This window comes from Hylobates moloch, unplaced genomic scaffold (assembly GCF_009828535.3).
Source record: "Hylobates moloch isolate HMO894 unplaced genomic scaffold, HMol_V3 SCAFFOLD_15, whole genome shotgun sequence".
In the NCBI taxonomy this organism is placed as follows: domain Eukaryota; kingdom Metazoa; phylum Chordata; class Mammalia; order Primates; family Hylobatidae; genus Hylobates; species Hylobates moloch.
Genome location: NW_026652290.1, coordinates 98,844,267 through 98,859,338, shown reverse-complemented (window position 1 = coordinate 98,859,338; position 15,072 = coordinate 98,844,267). Strand labels below are relative to the sequence as shown.

The 15,072-nt window shown below is 61.9% G+C and overlaps 1 protein-coding gene across 1 annotated transcript in view; it reads left to right on the top strand.

Annotated features, from left to right (window-relative positions):
• Positions 1-15,072, top strand: part of HCN2 (hyperpolarization activated cyclic nucleotide gated potassium and sodium channel 2) — a 30,191-nt gene continuing 15,119 nt past the window's right edge. The window contains exons 1-2 of the mRNA XM_032178462.2: positions 1-469; positions 14,501-14,924. Coding sequence (XP_032034353.1) covers positions 324-469; positions 14,501-14,924 — 570 coding nt within the window. The 5' untranslated portion in view covers positions 1-323. The remainder of the gene's footprint in view (positions 470-14,500; positions 14,925-15,072) is intronic.

Here is a 15,072-nt window from a genome sequence, read left to right as displayed (position 1 = left end):
CGCCCCGGGCCGAGGCGTTGCCCCCGGAGGCGGCGGATGAGGGCGGCCCGCGGGGCCGGCTCCGCAGCCGCGACAGCTCGTGCGGCCGCCCGGGCACCCCGGGCGCGGCGAGCACGGCCAAGGGCAGCCCGAACGGCGAGTGCGGGCGCGGCGAGCCGCAGTGCAGCCCCGCGGGGCCCGAGGGCCCGGCGCGGGGGCCCAAGGTGTCGTTCTCGTGCCGCGGGGCGGCCTCGGGGCCCGCGCCGGGGCCGGGGCCGGCGGAGGAGGCGGGCAGCGAGGAGGCGGGCCCGGCGGGGGAGCCGCGCGGCAGCCAGGCCAGCTTCATGCAGCGCCAGTTCGGGGCGCTCCTGCAGCCGGGCGTCAACAAGTTCTCGCTGCGGATGTTCGGCAGCCAGAAGGCCGTGGAGCGCGAGCAGGAGCGCGTCAAGTCGGCGGGGGCCTGGATCATCCACCCGTACAGCGACTTCAGGTACCGCCTCCGGGAGGGCCGGTCGGCGCCAGGGGCCCCGGGGAGCCGGGTGCGCGGGGGCTGTCCTTGGAGCGCCTGGGGAGGGCGGGGCGGCGCGCCCGGCCGATGACCTCGGGGCTCCTCGGTGACCTCGGGCGTGTCCGGGACCCGCCCCGGAGTGACCCCGGCGCGCGAGGCTCCGCCTCTGGGGGTCTCCCCTGGTGACCCCGGAGCGCCCCCCTCCCACGCACCCCGACATCCTCCGCCCTGCGGCGCGGCGGGTGGGGTGGGCCGCAGGGCTAGGGTCTGAGCGCAGAGGGGCGGAGAGGACGAATAGAGGGGAACGTGGGCCCCAGAGAGGCGGCGGAGCGGAAGGGAGGAGGAAAGAAGGGCGCCTGGGAAGGACGCGCCCGAGGGAGGCCGGGGGAGAGGGGGTTAAGCGGCTCCCACGGCGTCCATCCGCGCCCCGCCTGCGAAGAGGCGCGCCCGGGGCTGCGGGCCTGGAAAGCGTGCGGGTCCCCAAGCTGTGTCTCCGGGAGCCGCTCCACCCGAGCCGCGGGCGGTGCGCGCATGTGGCGGTGGGTGTGTAGACGCTGCTGTGGATCCAGCCGGCTAATGCGTGGAAGGCTCGGAGCAGGGCCGGCGCGGGGCCACCGCCACCGATGTTTGCGGTCCTAGTTCCTGGGCTGTGCGTGCTGTGGCCGGAGAGTGAGACCGGCACGTGTCCCCGTGGGCTGTGTGTGAACAGGGGCCCGTGACCACGGCGGGTTTCCGGGGCGCGGGCCTGTGGCCGGGGAGGTGTGTCTCCAGGAGTGTGTTTGCGTGGTGGTCGCGGGCGTGTGCGCCTCGGGTGGGTTTATGTTGGCGGGACATGTGGTTTGTGTGTGTTGGGACCAGGTGGCGGGCGTGCGCGTATGCGCCCGGGGCCGGTGTGCACCGGTGGGCAGTAGTGTGAGCCATAGGCAGGGCTCACACGTGCGACCATAGAGGGATGCATGTGTGTTTGTGTGTCCACGAGTGGGGTGTGAGGTGGGGTGTGAGGTGGGGTGTGGAGGGTGTAGGTGGGGCCCGCCGGGCTAGCGAGGCCGGGCGCGCGGGGCGGGCGCGGTTTCAGCACCACGGACAGCGCGCCGGACCTGGGAAGCCTGCGGTTTTCCCGTCTGTCTCTCCTTCTCCAGGCCTGGGCGCCCCAGGACGGCCCCCACGGACCCTGGACCCCCGGAACTGGGCAGGGAGGCTGTGGGGTTCTCTTCCCCTGGCTTCTCTGCACCCCTAGTGCTTGGCTGGAGAAACTGAGGCCTGGGGCACATGCGTCCTGGACAGAGCCTGGAGGAAGGCCCTGGAATCCTCCTCTTACCCCAGGCCTTCCTGAGAGGTGAATACAGCTTTGACCAGAAGGCTGGATTTCGAGACAGGCCAGGGTGGGAGGAGCCCCGAAACCCCAGAGGGGCTGTGTCCGGCCCCTCCCACCCTGCCTATGTGCCCCACTGGGAGAGCTTGTTCAGGGTCTGGGCTCTGGCCTGCGAAATGCGGACAGTGAGCAGGAAGGACTGGACTTCCAGGGCTGCTGGTCGGCCTGGCCCTACTTCCAGTCGGGCAGTGGCACCCCCTGACCGGAGAGGGACGCGGTGGAAAGGGAGCTGCAGAATGTGCCCACTCCCCTCCGTCCCCTCCAGCATGACCTTCGACAGAGATGGGTGCAACGCAGCGTGGGGGCTGGCAGGTGGAGGCCGACACCAGCCACTCCCTCCCCTGGGCAGCTCCAGCGACCGCCTGGCTGCAGAGGGGTGGTCGGTGGCCTGGGGGGCAGGTGGGCTGATGGCTGATCCCGGGGCTTGGGGGGAAGGCCGGTAGGAGGAGTGAAGCCCCCTCATCCTTCCACCCTCCTTGGGCGTGGTCGCCTGGAGGCCTGGGCAGGCTGTGGCCCCACTCTGTGCTCTGAGGCATTGAGGGCTCAGAGGCCCCTGTGTGGACCAAGTGCGGCCCCACCCCAGCAGATGAGCGTTAAAGTGAAACTGAGCAGGCAGGGAGTGGGGTTAGCGGGGCCTGTCTTCAGGACTAGGGGAGTTAAGGCAGTCAGATTTTAAAAAAGGATTTCGATGCTGCCACGCTGGGTGCACGGGGCCCCTACTCCCCAGGCTTGGGACCTGTGCCAGTGTGGAATCAGTGTGGAAAAAGACCCCCAAGAATATCTCAAAAGCTTCCTAAGCCTCTGCAGGGCCGGGGGCTGTCGGAAGCACCTCTGAGGATTAATTTAATAATATTAATTATTGTAAGGGTGAGGAGGGTGCTGTTGCTAACCCGTTTTACCCAGGAGGAAAGAGAGGCCCAGAGAAGTCAAGTCGTTTGGTCAGAGTCACACAGCTACTCAGGGCCGGATCTGGGATTCTGTCTGGGCAGCACAGCCCAGGTGTCCACACTCCTGACCGGCAGGCGGCCAGCCTCTGCCTAGGTCCCATGCAGACCAAGAGGAGCAGGAAGGCCTCCTGGGGGCGCCTAGGGGTGGGTGGTGGGTGATGTTTGTGTGAATATTAATTATTTATTATTTTTTTTAATTTTTGAGATGGAGTCTCGCTGTGTCTCCCAGGCTGGAGTGCAGTGGTGCGATCTCGGCCCACTGCAACCTCCGCCTCCCGGGTTCAAGGGATTCTCCCACCTCAGCCTCCGGAATACCTGGGATTACAGGCGCGCACCACCACGCCCGGCTAATTTTTGTATTTTTAGTGGAGACCGGGTTTCACCATCTTGGCCAGGCTGGTCTCAAACTCCTGACCTCAAGTGATCCGCCCGCCGCGGCCTCCCAAAGTGCTGGAATTACAGGCGGGAGCCACCACGCCCGGCCTGTGAATACTAAATTTTTGAAACCATGTATGCAGTGGTGGGAGGGGCCTGTGTCTGCCTTTTCACATTTGCCCCTTTCTCCTCACAACCCGGGGGTGTAGTAACCGTCCGTGCTGGAGCCACATCTGCAGCGAGATTTAAGAGGAAGAAGGAGGGGGCAACTCCCGCCCCAGCCCCCAGGTCCCTGTGCAGAGGCCAGCAGCGTCCCCCCTCCTCGAACGCCCCTTGTCTCTTGCCGGTGGATCCCACCCCCGGAAATTGGCCCGAGCCGCCTGGCACCAGGAAGGAGACCATTAGTGTTTGTGAACCGGAACCGCCCCCACTCGGCTGGGCTGAGGAGGTGTGGGGGATGCAGGAGAGCCCTGGCCGGGAGGAGGCATTTGAGGTGGCCGGGGGATGATGGGAATGTGTGCAGAAAGGCGGCCCAGCCGAGGGAAGAGCCGGGAGCGGAGCCGGGCCAGGAGGCAGCATCGTGGAGCGTCTGGGGGCCGGACCCTGCTGTGGGGGTTGTTTTTGGGCAGCCCACAGCAAGCAAAGAGGCCGCCACATTTGCAGCTGACTCAGGAGTCCGGCCCCAGCTGCCTTCGGGCCCAAGGCCTCCTGTGCCTGGCTGGGTGTCTTGGGTCCTCGCTGGGCCCCTCTGCCTCAGTTTCCCCAAATGCAAGGTGGGGATGGTACGAGGGAGAAGGGTTGGGTCTTTCATAGCCCTGCCAATGTCTTGGCCTCACGTCTCACACTCTCTTCACCTCCCCTTCCTGCTGAGAGAGTGCTGTGCTCCTTGCCCAGCCTGTGCCCCCCAGGCACGCCCTCACCCCGGTTCTTCCTCGCCGTCCGTCTGTCTCCACCTCGCCCAAGTCTGCCCTGCTCCTGTGCTCGGAAGTGGCCTCTTTCAAGCGACATCCCAGTCCCAGTATACAGCAGGTGCCACATATTTGCTGAATTTGCTGAGGGGCAGACGTGGGTCCAGATTTTGGCTCTCAGGCCTGGGCGGCTGGCCCTTTCGGAAGTGCAGTTAGTGCCAGGGTGCGGTGGCTCACACCTGAGATCCCAGCACTTTGGGAGGCCGAGGCAGGCAGATCACCTGAGGTCAGGAGTTCGAGAGCAGCCTGGCCAACATGGTGAGTTCCCGTCTCTACTAAAAATACAGAAATTAGCCGGGTGTGGTGGTGAATGCCTGTAATCCCAGCTACTCGGGAGGCTGAGGCAGGAGAATCACTTGAATCCAGGAGGCAGAGGTTGCAGTGAGCCGAGATCGCGCCGCTGCATTCCCGCCTGGATGACAGAGTGGAACTTGGTCTCAAAAAAAAAGAAACAAAAAAAGAAGTGCAGTTGGTCTATTCCTGAAGCCTCTGGGGCTGTGGGTGGCTCTACACCCCGGCCTGATGTCTGGAAGTCCGCAGAGGCGTGCCGGGTGCTTCCCTGGGGTGCTGGTGGAAAAGCAAGTTCAAGGACCCAAGTTCAAGGTTTGGGTTCCGGAGGTTCAAGTTCCCTTCTTTGTAGGTGATTACGGTTCGTGCCTGAATTGGAACAGGCGTGAAAACCAAGAAGAAGGGGTTTGGCCTTACGGAACCCCAGGGCTGTGGCAGGGTCTTCTGTGCCTCCCAGAGCAAAATTAGGTCAAAAATCGGTATAGTTCATTCCTACTCCCTTCACCCCAACCGCCGCTGATTCTAAAGGCCACACAGGTCCACTCTGGAAAGCCTGAGTCGTGCAAAGGAGGGCGTCCCCGCGGGAGAGGGGCCGGGGCCGGAGGGTGTCCCTGCGGGAGGGGCTGGGGCTGGAGGGGACACGAAGGCCCAGGGAGGGACGGTCTGAGGAGGTCGCATTCTCCGAGGCTTGCCCTCATCCACCCCCCAGCCCCGGTGTCACCCAGGGGGCTGGGCAGGCCTGGCAGGGTGGAGACCTGGGCAGATCCGGGGTTTGTGCCCTGGGAGCTCTGGGGGGCACAGGGCAGGTGTCGGGTGGAGAGAGGCTGGCGGCTTCCTGACTGCCCTCGGTCCAGCTCCAGGGCTAAGTGCCCTGTGGCCGGCCTGCTGTCCTGCTGCTGCTGACTTTCAGGTCTGTGTTTCTGAATTGTCTTCAGCTGGGGAGGCCCCATGTGAGGGGAGACAGACGAGATGCTCCCCAAAGCCAGGATCCGTTATGTCTCCTGGGGTCCTCGAGAGGACTGGTCGGGGAGGGGCTGCTCCAAGACCCCACCAGGACAGGCTGCCCCGGGCCCCGCCTCAGATGGCTGAGCGGGTCAGCGGGAGATCAGCCTGGGGGTGCAGCTCTGCAAATCCATGGTGATGAATTCCGGCATTAGGGCGAGGGAATAAACCCCCCATTATCCCGGGGGGGTCGGCCCTGGGGGCAGGGCGAGGTGACGGTTTCCCTGGCTCCAGTCACGGCAGGAAGGCCCAGCGTGTGCAGGATGGTGGGGCGTGCACGGACCCATATCCCAGGTGGCAGTGGCCTGCCCTCTGGTCTGTGTGGAGGGGTCAGGGGTTGGGGTGGCCAAGGCCTCCCCACTCTCTTCAGGGCCTTCCCTATGTTCCCTGCTCGAAAACGGACATCTTTGTCCGGGCACGGTGGCTCACGCCTGTAATCCCAGCACTTTGGGAGGCAGAGGCAGGAGGATCTCTTGAGCCCAGGAGTTCGAGACCAGCCTGGGCAACATAGCAAGACCCCCATCTCTGCAAAAAGTTAAAAAATTAGCCAGGTGTGGTGGCGTGCACCTGTAGTCCCAGCTACTCTGGAGGCTGAGGCGGGAGGATCACCTGAGCCCAGGAGGCTGAGGCTGCAGTGAGCTATGATCATGCCACTGCACTCCGGTCTACGAAACAGAATAAGACCCTGTCTCAAAAAAAATAAAAAACCTAAAAACCCACATATTCAAGCCCCCTTCATCAGCTCACCACTCACTTGGGCCGGGCCCTGCCTCACCCCCCGCCCCACAGTTCAGCCTCGCACCCAAGCAGCACTGGCCGCCTCTCTCCTGCCAGATGCCTCCCCGCCCCCCTTTCTGGCCTCCCGGCTGCCAGCATGGGCCTCTCCAGACATCGGTCCTTCTTTCCCTGTCACTTCAACCTCCTGCCTGGCTCCAGCCCTCCCCCATCATGTCCGCCCACATGCCCTGGTCCCGAGGCTGCCCACCGGCCTTGAAGGGAGCATCAGCCTCCACACCTGCTGCCCCTCTTCAGGCACCGCCCTCCCCTCACCATCTCATCCACCCACACGCCACCTCCTCCGAGGAGCCCTCCGGCCCGCCCGGGGCTGACAGGCCCCCCAGGTTGGTCTCCTTGTGGCACCCCCCAAGGCATCCCATGTGTCTGTCTTGGGGCTGGGCCTGGCCTGTGTGGTCATCGTGTTCCCCGGTGCCCGGCGGGACAGTTCCGTGAACATCTGCTCCGTGTTGGGATCACCCGGGAATCCGAGATCTCCCCCCGCCCCCGGCCCATAGCGTCTCCCTTTCTTAATCCCGGGCACCTGCCACGGATCTGCCCGTGACTCCACAGCTGAGAGCGCTGTCTCCTAATCCCCCGGCCCGAGGCTCTCCCTTAATCACCGACCTCCAGCCCCTAATCCTCTCCTGGATTTGCCCCATCTGTAAATCCTGGACGGCCTCCGGCCTGAGGCTGGGCTCCTGCGGGGAGGGCCCGGCTGCCCTCGCCCGTTCCCCAACCCGGGACTCAGGCTCCCACAGGGGCTGAAGACCCCCTGGGAAGGCCCTCCCCTGGGATCCAAGGGGCTGAGGGTCCTGGGCCTTTTGTTGCCAGGAGACCTGGTGTCCTCGTGGGGTTTGGGAGCCGGGTCAGCGGCCTCCTCCCCCGAGCTTCATCCAGCCCTGGAGAGACGGGGCCCTGCATCGGCTTTGGGAACTTCCAGGGGAAGAACCCTGAGCTCCGGGCAGGAGAATGACACATGGTCTGTCTGGGTTCCCATCCCACTGTTTCACTTATGGCTGGAGGAGCCTCAGTTTCCCCGTCTGAGCCGAGAGAGAGGCTGGGCGGCTGTTGGAGGAGGGCTGAGCTCACGTTGGTGTCAGGTGCCGGGGGCCCCACTGAAGCCACTCTGGAGTGGGAGGGGGTCCGAGGCTTCCTCAGGTCCCCCAGGCGTGAGAGCTGAGGCCTGAAGGTGTCCCCGGGGACCCAGCCTCATCCCCGGCCTCGGGAGCTGGTCTCCCTCCCTGCCTGCGAGGGCCGAGCTGGAGGAAACGGCAGGACCTCGGCGTTTCCAAGGAAGGGGCCCTCGTAGAGGCCTCACTGTTACCTGTTGGGGATGGGTTTTAAATACAGGATTTAATGATGGTCACTGATGTTCCTGTGACAGCTGAGGGGGACCTGTCCCTGCTCAGCACTGGGTTTGGACAAGGAGGGCACATGGTGCCCGGGGGCTGCTGGGGCCCGCTTGGGTCGCTGTGGTGGCTGGATGGGGAAAGGGCTGCTGGATGCGGCTGCACAGAGTGTGAGGGGGAGTGGGGGCGGGCTTTGGGCCTTCCCCTGACCCCAGGTCCCCTCTCTGGGGTCCTGTCTTCTGGAGCTGGCTCCTCCTCCCCAGGGCGAGAGGCAGGAGAGGGTCTCCCAAGGTCACTTGGTCTAGTGCTGGGCAAGGAGAGGGTTGGGGTGCACCGGCAGAGACAGTGATGCCCTGCAGAGCTCTGGGGTCCCCTCTGCCCCAGGCCTCGGTTTCCCCTTGGGAGGGGACATGTGTGGACGCTCTTCCTCCTCCTCATCTCTGAATGGTGACGACAAGGTTTGCGGCCCCAAGCCCTGCTTGGAAACATTGTGGTTGGAACGGGCAGGCCCCGCCCCACGAGGGACCCTCGGGGTGGCCACCCCACCTGTCCCTTCTCCTAGGCCCCTCTGCTCCGACCCCTGTAATCCCCAGGAATACTGCCCTGCTGGGCAAGATGGGCTGAGGAGTCCTTTTCCGGAACACAGGGGCAGAAGGCTCAAGGGAGGAGGTTTCCAGACAGTATGGGCTATAGATAAGAGGACAGTCCTGGGGTCTCATCCTGCAGCCCCACTTCCATCAGAGGGGAGGTGTGGTACCTGCCCCCAGCTTACCCCAAGAATAAAGGGGAGAATATCTGTTAATCATCACCTGGAAGGGAGGCCCTCATGTTATATGGCCGTTTAAAACCAGGTCCCCCCTTGGCGGCTTCTAGGTCTCTTTGGCTGTTTCTAGGTCCCCCCGCCTTGGCGGTTTCTAGGTCCTCCTGGTGGTTTCTAGGTCCCCCTTGGTGGTTTCTAGGTCCTCCTGGTGGTTTCTAGGTCTCCTTGGTGGTTTCTAGGTCCTCCTCATGGTTTCTAGGTCTCCTTGGCGGTTTCTAGGTCTCCTTGGCGGTTTCTAGGTCTCCTTGGTGGTCTCTGGAGCCCCCTGGGAGTTTCTCCCCACCCCTTGTAGGGGAGGTTTCTAGGCCCTGTGGCCTTCTCAGCTGATTTTTCCTGCTTGTTTTGTCCCAAGGCTGGTGCTTGAAGGTGGGAGGCAGGTCTCAATCCAGAGGGTGAGGCTGGGGCTGAGCTCCACGGTGAGCGCCCTTGGGGCTGAGGGGCAGGGAGCCAGCGGCAGGCAGGTGGCATCCCGTCAGCCCACTCGGTGCTGGGGCCCTGGGGGTCTCGTTGCTGAGCAGACGCGTCAGATTGGGGGCCTGAGCCCTCATGTCCTGTCTAGACTCAGGGAAAGGAAGGCCTTAAATTTCGAGTCATTAGTCATTTGATTTCACCCTTCAAGCCTGTGAGTGGACCCCTCCCCACCCCAAGATCAAGTCAGCCTTTTTTTTTTTTTTTTTTGGAGACAGAGTCTCACTGTGTCACCCAGGCTGGAGTGCAGTGGTGCAGTTTTGCTTCACTGCAGCCTCGACTTCATGGGCTCGAGCGATCCTCCTACCTCAGCCTCCCAAGTAGCTGGGTCCACAGGTGCACACCACCACGCCGGCTAATTTTTGTTTTTTTTTGTAGAGAGGGGATCTCACTATCTTGCCCAGGCTGGTCCTGAACTACTGAGCTTCTGTGATCCTTTAGTCTTGGCCTCCCAAGGTGCTGGCATTAGAAGCATGAACCCCTGCACCCATCCTTCCCTTCTTTTTTTTCTTGAGACGGAGTCTCACTCTGTTGTCCAGGCTGGAGAGCAGTGGCGGGATCTCGGCTCACGGCAAGCTCCACCTCCCGGGTTCACGCCATTCTCCTGCCTCAGCCTCCTGGGTAGCTAGGACTACAGCGCCCGCCACCACACACAAAAAAATAATAAATTTTTGTATTTTTAGTAGAGACGGGGTTTCACCGTGTTGGCCAGGATGGTCTGGATCTCTTGAGCTCATAATCTGCCTGCCTCAGCCTCCTTAAACGCTGGGATTATCGGCGTGAACCACCGTGCCCAGCCTGAGTCAGCCCTTCTCCAGGTTTTATCCCCGGCCCGGGTGGTTCTTGGGGGGCCTCCCAAAGGCTCAGCCCCTCCCCATCCCGAGGTGGTGGGTACTGGGAAGAAGAGACTGAGGTTCTCAGGGGCTGCAGGAACTCACCCAAGGTCACTGTGCCAGCGGGCGGGTGCCAGCCCAGGTCTGGCTGGTGCCGCCACGATGCTAGTCGCTGGGTCCCTTCCAGCCTTTGGCTCTTGCAGACCGAGCTGCTGTGACCATCTTGGTACAAATGGCTTTTTAATTTTTTTTCTCTTCCTTTTGGACGATTTCCTCGGGATCCTTTCCCCGAAGTGCAGTGTCTGGGTCACCTCGCAGGCATAGTGTTAACAGCTTTTCCCTCGAGGAGTCATCCAGAAACAAGGAGCCAACTTTCGGCAGCTCCTGAAACAAAGCTCCTGGCGGCCACGCCAGCGATGGGCTCCCAGGTTTTCCTTTATTGGTGCTAACTTTGGGGAGTCCCTCCAGCCCCTCGGCATCTCCTCCGAAAGGATGTGGGGACCCCGGCCATGATAGGGAGGGGCTGGGCCTGGGGTGGGGATAAGGCCTCAAGAATTGGCCGGACGCAGTGGCTCACACCTGTAATCCCAGCACTTTGGGAGGCCGAGGCGAGTGGATCATGAGGTCAGGAGATCGAGACCATCCTGGCTAACACGGTGAAACCCCGTCTCTACTAAAAATACAAAAAATTAGCCAGGCACGGTGGCGGGTGCCTGTAGTCCCAGCTACGCGGGAGGCTGAGGCAGAATGGCGTGAACCCCGGGGGCGGAGCCTGCAGTGAGCCGAGATCGTACCACTGCACTCCAGCCTGGGTAACAGTGAGACTCTGTCTCAAAAAAAAAAAAAGCCTCAAGAACTAAGAAGGCTGAGTTGATCCCGGGGTGGGGAGGGGTCCTCTTGTGGGGGTGTGTGTGTGTGTGTGTGTGTGTCAGAGGGTCTCATGTTGCCAAGGCTGGTCTCGAACTCCTGGGCTCAAGCGATCCTCCCACCTCAGCCTCCCAAAATGTTGGAATTACAGGCATCAGCCAATGTGTCTGGCCTATCCCCCAAGCCCCCAGTGTTAATGGCAGAATCAAATGAATCTTTGTGCTGGAAATTCAAGACTCTCCCTTGTCTGAGTCAGGCACACGCAGGGCATGTAGGCTCAGACCCCAGTCTGGAACCTCCCCTTCAACAAGAGCCCTTGGCCCCAGAGCCCAGAGGTTTTTGTTTTGCTTTGTTTTGTTCTTTGAGATGGAATCTCGCTCTGTCGCCCAGGCTGGAGTGCAGTGGCACGATCTCGGCTCACTGCAACCTCTGCCTCCTGGGTTCAAACAATTCTCCTGCTTCAGCCTCCCAAGTAGCTGGTACGACAGGGGCCTGCCACCACGCCCGGCTAATTTTTGTATTATTATTTTTTGAGATGGAATCTCACTCTGTTGCCAGGCTGGAGTGCCGTGGCATGATCTCAGCTCACTGCAACCTCCGACTCCCTGGTTCAAGCGCTTCTCCTGCCTCAGCCTGGGATTACAGGCACGTGCCATCATGCCCAGCTAATTTTTTTTTTGTATTTTTTGTAGAGATGGGGTTTCACTACGTTGGCCAGGCTGGTCTTGATCTCCTGACCTTGTGATGCGACCGCCTCGGCCTCCCAGAGTGCTGGGATTACAGGTGTGAGCCACCGCGCCCGGCCTAATTTTTGTATTTTTAGTAGAGACGGGGTTTCACCATATTGGCCAGGCTGGTCTCAAACCCCTGACCTCAAGTGATCCGCCTGCCTTGGCCTCCCAAAGTGCTGGGAACACAGACGTGAGCCACTGCGCCCAGCAGGCTTTTTTCTTCTATCAGTTTTCCACTTAACCATTTTAAAACCTATGAATCAGTGTCATTAAGCCCATTCGTGCTGTTGTACAACCGTCACCACTATCCATGTTCATACCTTTCTCATTCCCCCGGACGGAAACCGCACCCCGCACGTGCCACTCCTCATCCCTCCAACCCCCGGCCCCCAGCACCCACGCATCCCCTTCCTGTCTCTCTGGATTGGCCTGTCCTGGACATTTCATAGAAATGGGGTCACACGACCAGGCGCGGTGGCTCACACCTGTAATCCCCGCACTTTGCGAGGCTAAGGCAGAAGGATCACAAGGTCAGCGGGTCGAGACCAGCCTGACCAACATGGTGAAACTCTGTCTCTACTAAAAATACAAAAATTAGGAGTGGTGGCTCATGCCTGTAATCCCAGCTACTCAGGAGGCTGAGGCAGGAGAATCGCTTGAAGTCGGGTGGCGGAGGTTGCAGTGAGCCGAGATGGCGCCACCGCATTGCAGCCTGGGCAACGGGGTGAGACTCCTTCTCGGAAAAAAAAAAGAAATGGCTTCTCTCAGCATGACGTCCTCAAGGGGCATCTGAGCCACGGCCTGGGTCAGAGCCTCGCTCCTTTTCACGGCTGACTCGTGTTCCATGGTGGATGGGTCGCGCCGCGTTTGTCCCTCTATCTGGTGATGGGCACCTGGGCTGCCTCTGCCTTTTCGCTGCTGTGGATCGAGCTGGTGTGAACACGGCGGAGTGGGCGTCCGTCTGTGTTTTCATTTCTTTGGGTATAATCTTGGGGCGGAGAAGTGCTGGTAATTTTATGTCTTTTTAAGGAGCCACCCGTGTTTGCTCGGAGTGGTTTTGATTTTCATTTTCTCGACAGCGAAAGGGCCGGGCATCTGTCTAGGTGGCCATTTGCTGACTCTCTGTGACCTCCTGTGTGGACGCGGCACTCCCAGCACCGTGCCTGGCCGGCCATACGCAGGCCCTGAACCCACAGGCCCTTTTCTGCCAGAGCTTCCCAGGGAGAGTTTTGGGATCCACCTTGGGGACTTGGACCCTGGCCGGTTGTATCTGGGAGTGGAAACGCCCTCTGGTCTCTTGTCCACGGGTATTTATCTTACGGAACGTCCTAATGGTGCCAAGTCCGGCTCGGCCGTTCCTCCCACCCTCTCGGTCTCCCCTGTGGCGCCAGCCCCGTCTCTGCTTCGCTTGCCTCCATCCTGTGTGGGCCCCACTTCCTCCTCTCTCCTGCGTGGACGCCCCACTTCCTCCTCTCTCCTCCTGCATGGACGCCCCACTTCCTCCTCTCTCCTCCTGTGTGGAAGCCCCACTTCCTCTCTCCTCCTGCGTGGACGCCTCGCTTCCTCCCCCCTCCTCCTGTGTGGAAGCCCCACTTCCTCTCTCCTCCTGCGTGGACGCCCCACTTCCTCCTCTCTCCTCCTGCGTGGACGCCTCACTTCCTCCCCCCTCCTCCTGTGTGGATGCCCCACTTCCTCCTCTCTCCTCCTGTGTGGACGCCTCACTTCCTCCCCCCTCCTCCTGCGTGGACGCCCCACTTCCTCTCTCCTCCTGCGTGGACGCCCCACTTCCTCCCTCTCCTCCTGCGTGGACGCCCCACTTCCTCCTCTCTCCTCCTGCGTGGACGCCCCACTTCCTCTCTCCTCCTGCGTGGACGCCTCACTTCCTCCCCCCTCCTCCTCCGTGGATGCTTCACTTCCTCCCCCCTCCTCCTGCGTGGACGCCTCACTTCCTCTCTCCTCCTGTGTGGACGCCCCACTTCCTCCTCTCTCCTCCTGCGTGGACGCCCTACTTCCTCCCCCCTCCTCCTGTGTGGATGCCCCACTTCCTCCTCTCTCCTCCTGTGTGGACGCCTCACTTCCTCCCCCCTCCTCCTGCGTGGACGCCCCACTTCCTCTCTCCTCCTGCGTGGACGCCCCACTTCCTCTCTCCTCCTGCGTGGACGCCTCACTTCCTCCCCCCTCCTCCTCCGTGGATGCTTCACTTCCTCCCCCCCCCTCCTGCGTGGACGCCTCACTTCCTTCTCTCCTCCTGTGTGGACGCCCCACTTCCTCCTCTCTCCTCCTGCGTGGACGCCTCACTTCCTCCCCTCTCCTCCTGCGTGGACGCGTCACTTCCTCCCCCCTCCTCCTGCGTGGACGCCCCACTTCCTCTCTCCTCCTGCGTGGACGCCCCACTTCCTCTCTCCTCCTGCGTGGACGCCTCACTTCCTCCCCCCTCCTCCTCCGTGGATGCTTCACTTCCTCCCCCCTCCTCCTGCGTGGACGCCTCACTTCCTCTCTCCTCCTGTGTGGACGCCCCACTTCCTCCTCTCTCCTCCTGCGTGGACGCCCCACTTCCTCTCTCCTCCTGCGTGGACACCTCACTTCTTTCTCCTCCTGTGTGGATGCTTCACTTCCTCCTCTCTCCTCCTGCGTGGACACCTCAGTTCCTCCTCTCTCCTCCTGCGTGGACGCCCCACTTCCTCTGGAAATGCAGCCAGTGCTGCCCTGGTTCAGTCTTCCTGTGGCACCTGTGGATGCTCCCGCTTCTCAGTAAGGCATCTGGGGCCCTCACCTCCCAGCGTGAGCTGAGCATGGTTCATTTCCCACACTGGCTTCCCGCCTTCGCTCTCCCTGTGCGCGCCGCCGTGCCTGGCCCTGCTGCTTCCCAGTGCCCCTCTGCACCCCAGCTCCTCTCTGCTCCTCCTCTCTCCTATTTTTTTAACGCCAACCTTGTGCCAGGCACATTGTCCCTCTCTGGTCATGTGAAGCATTTAATCTATTTTGAGCCACCTCTTGGGCCTTGTGAGGTCTCCTGCATCTTCAAGGACACGGGGTCAAAGCTGGGCCTGAGGAAGGGACCTGGGCTAGGGCAGCGCAGTGGGCATTGGGCTCCCTCGGAGCTGGGTGGCCTTCCTGGGGGTGGGAGCCTGGTCCCCAGGGAGGAGTGCCCAGGGCTGGTCCCGCAGGCGCCCGGGGGAAGGCACCGGCCTGAGGCGTGGGCACCCTCGCCCCCAGGTTCTACTGGGACTTCACCATGCTGCTGTTCATGGTGGGAAACCTCATCATCATCCCAGTGGGCATCACCTTCTTCAAGGACGAGACCACCGCCCCGTGGATCGTGTTCAACGTGGTCTCGGACACCTTCTTCCTCATGGACCTGGTGTTGAACTTCCGCACCGGCATCGTGATCGAGGACAACACGGAGATCATCCTGGACCCCGAGAAGATCAAGAAGAAGTACCTGCGCACGTGGTTCGTGGTGGACTTCGTGTCCTCCATCCCCGTGGACTACATCTTCCTTATCGTGGAGAAGGGCATCGACTCCGAGGTCTATAAGACGGCGCGTGCCCTGCGCATCGTGCGCTTCACCAAGATCCTCAGTCTCCTGCGGCTGCTGCGGCTCTCACGCCTGATCCGCTACATCCACCAGTGGGAGGAGGTGAGGTGGGGCGGGGCCAAGGCTGCAGGGGTGGGGCCATGAAGGTGCTGGGGTGGGGCTACAATGGTGCATGGGTGGGGCCAAGGCAGCAGGGGTGGGGCTATGAGAGATCTGGGTGGGGTCAAGGCCCCAGGGGTGGGGCTATGAG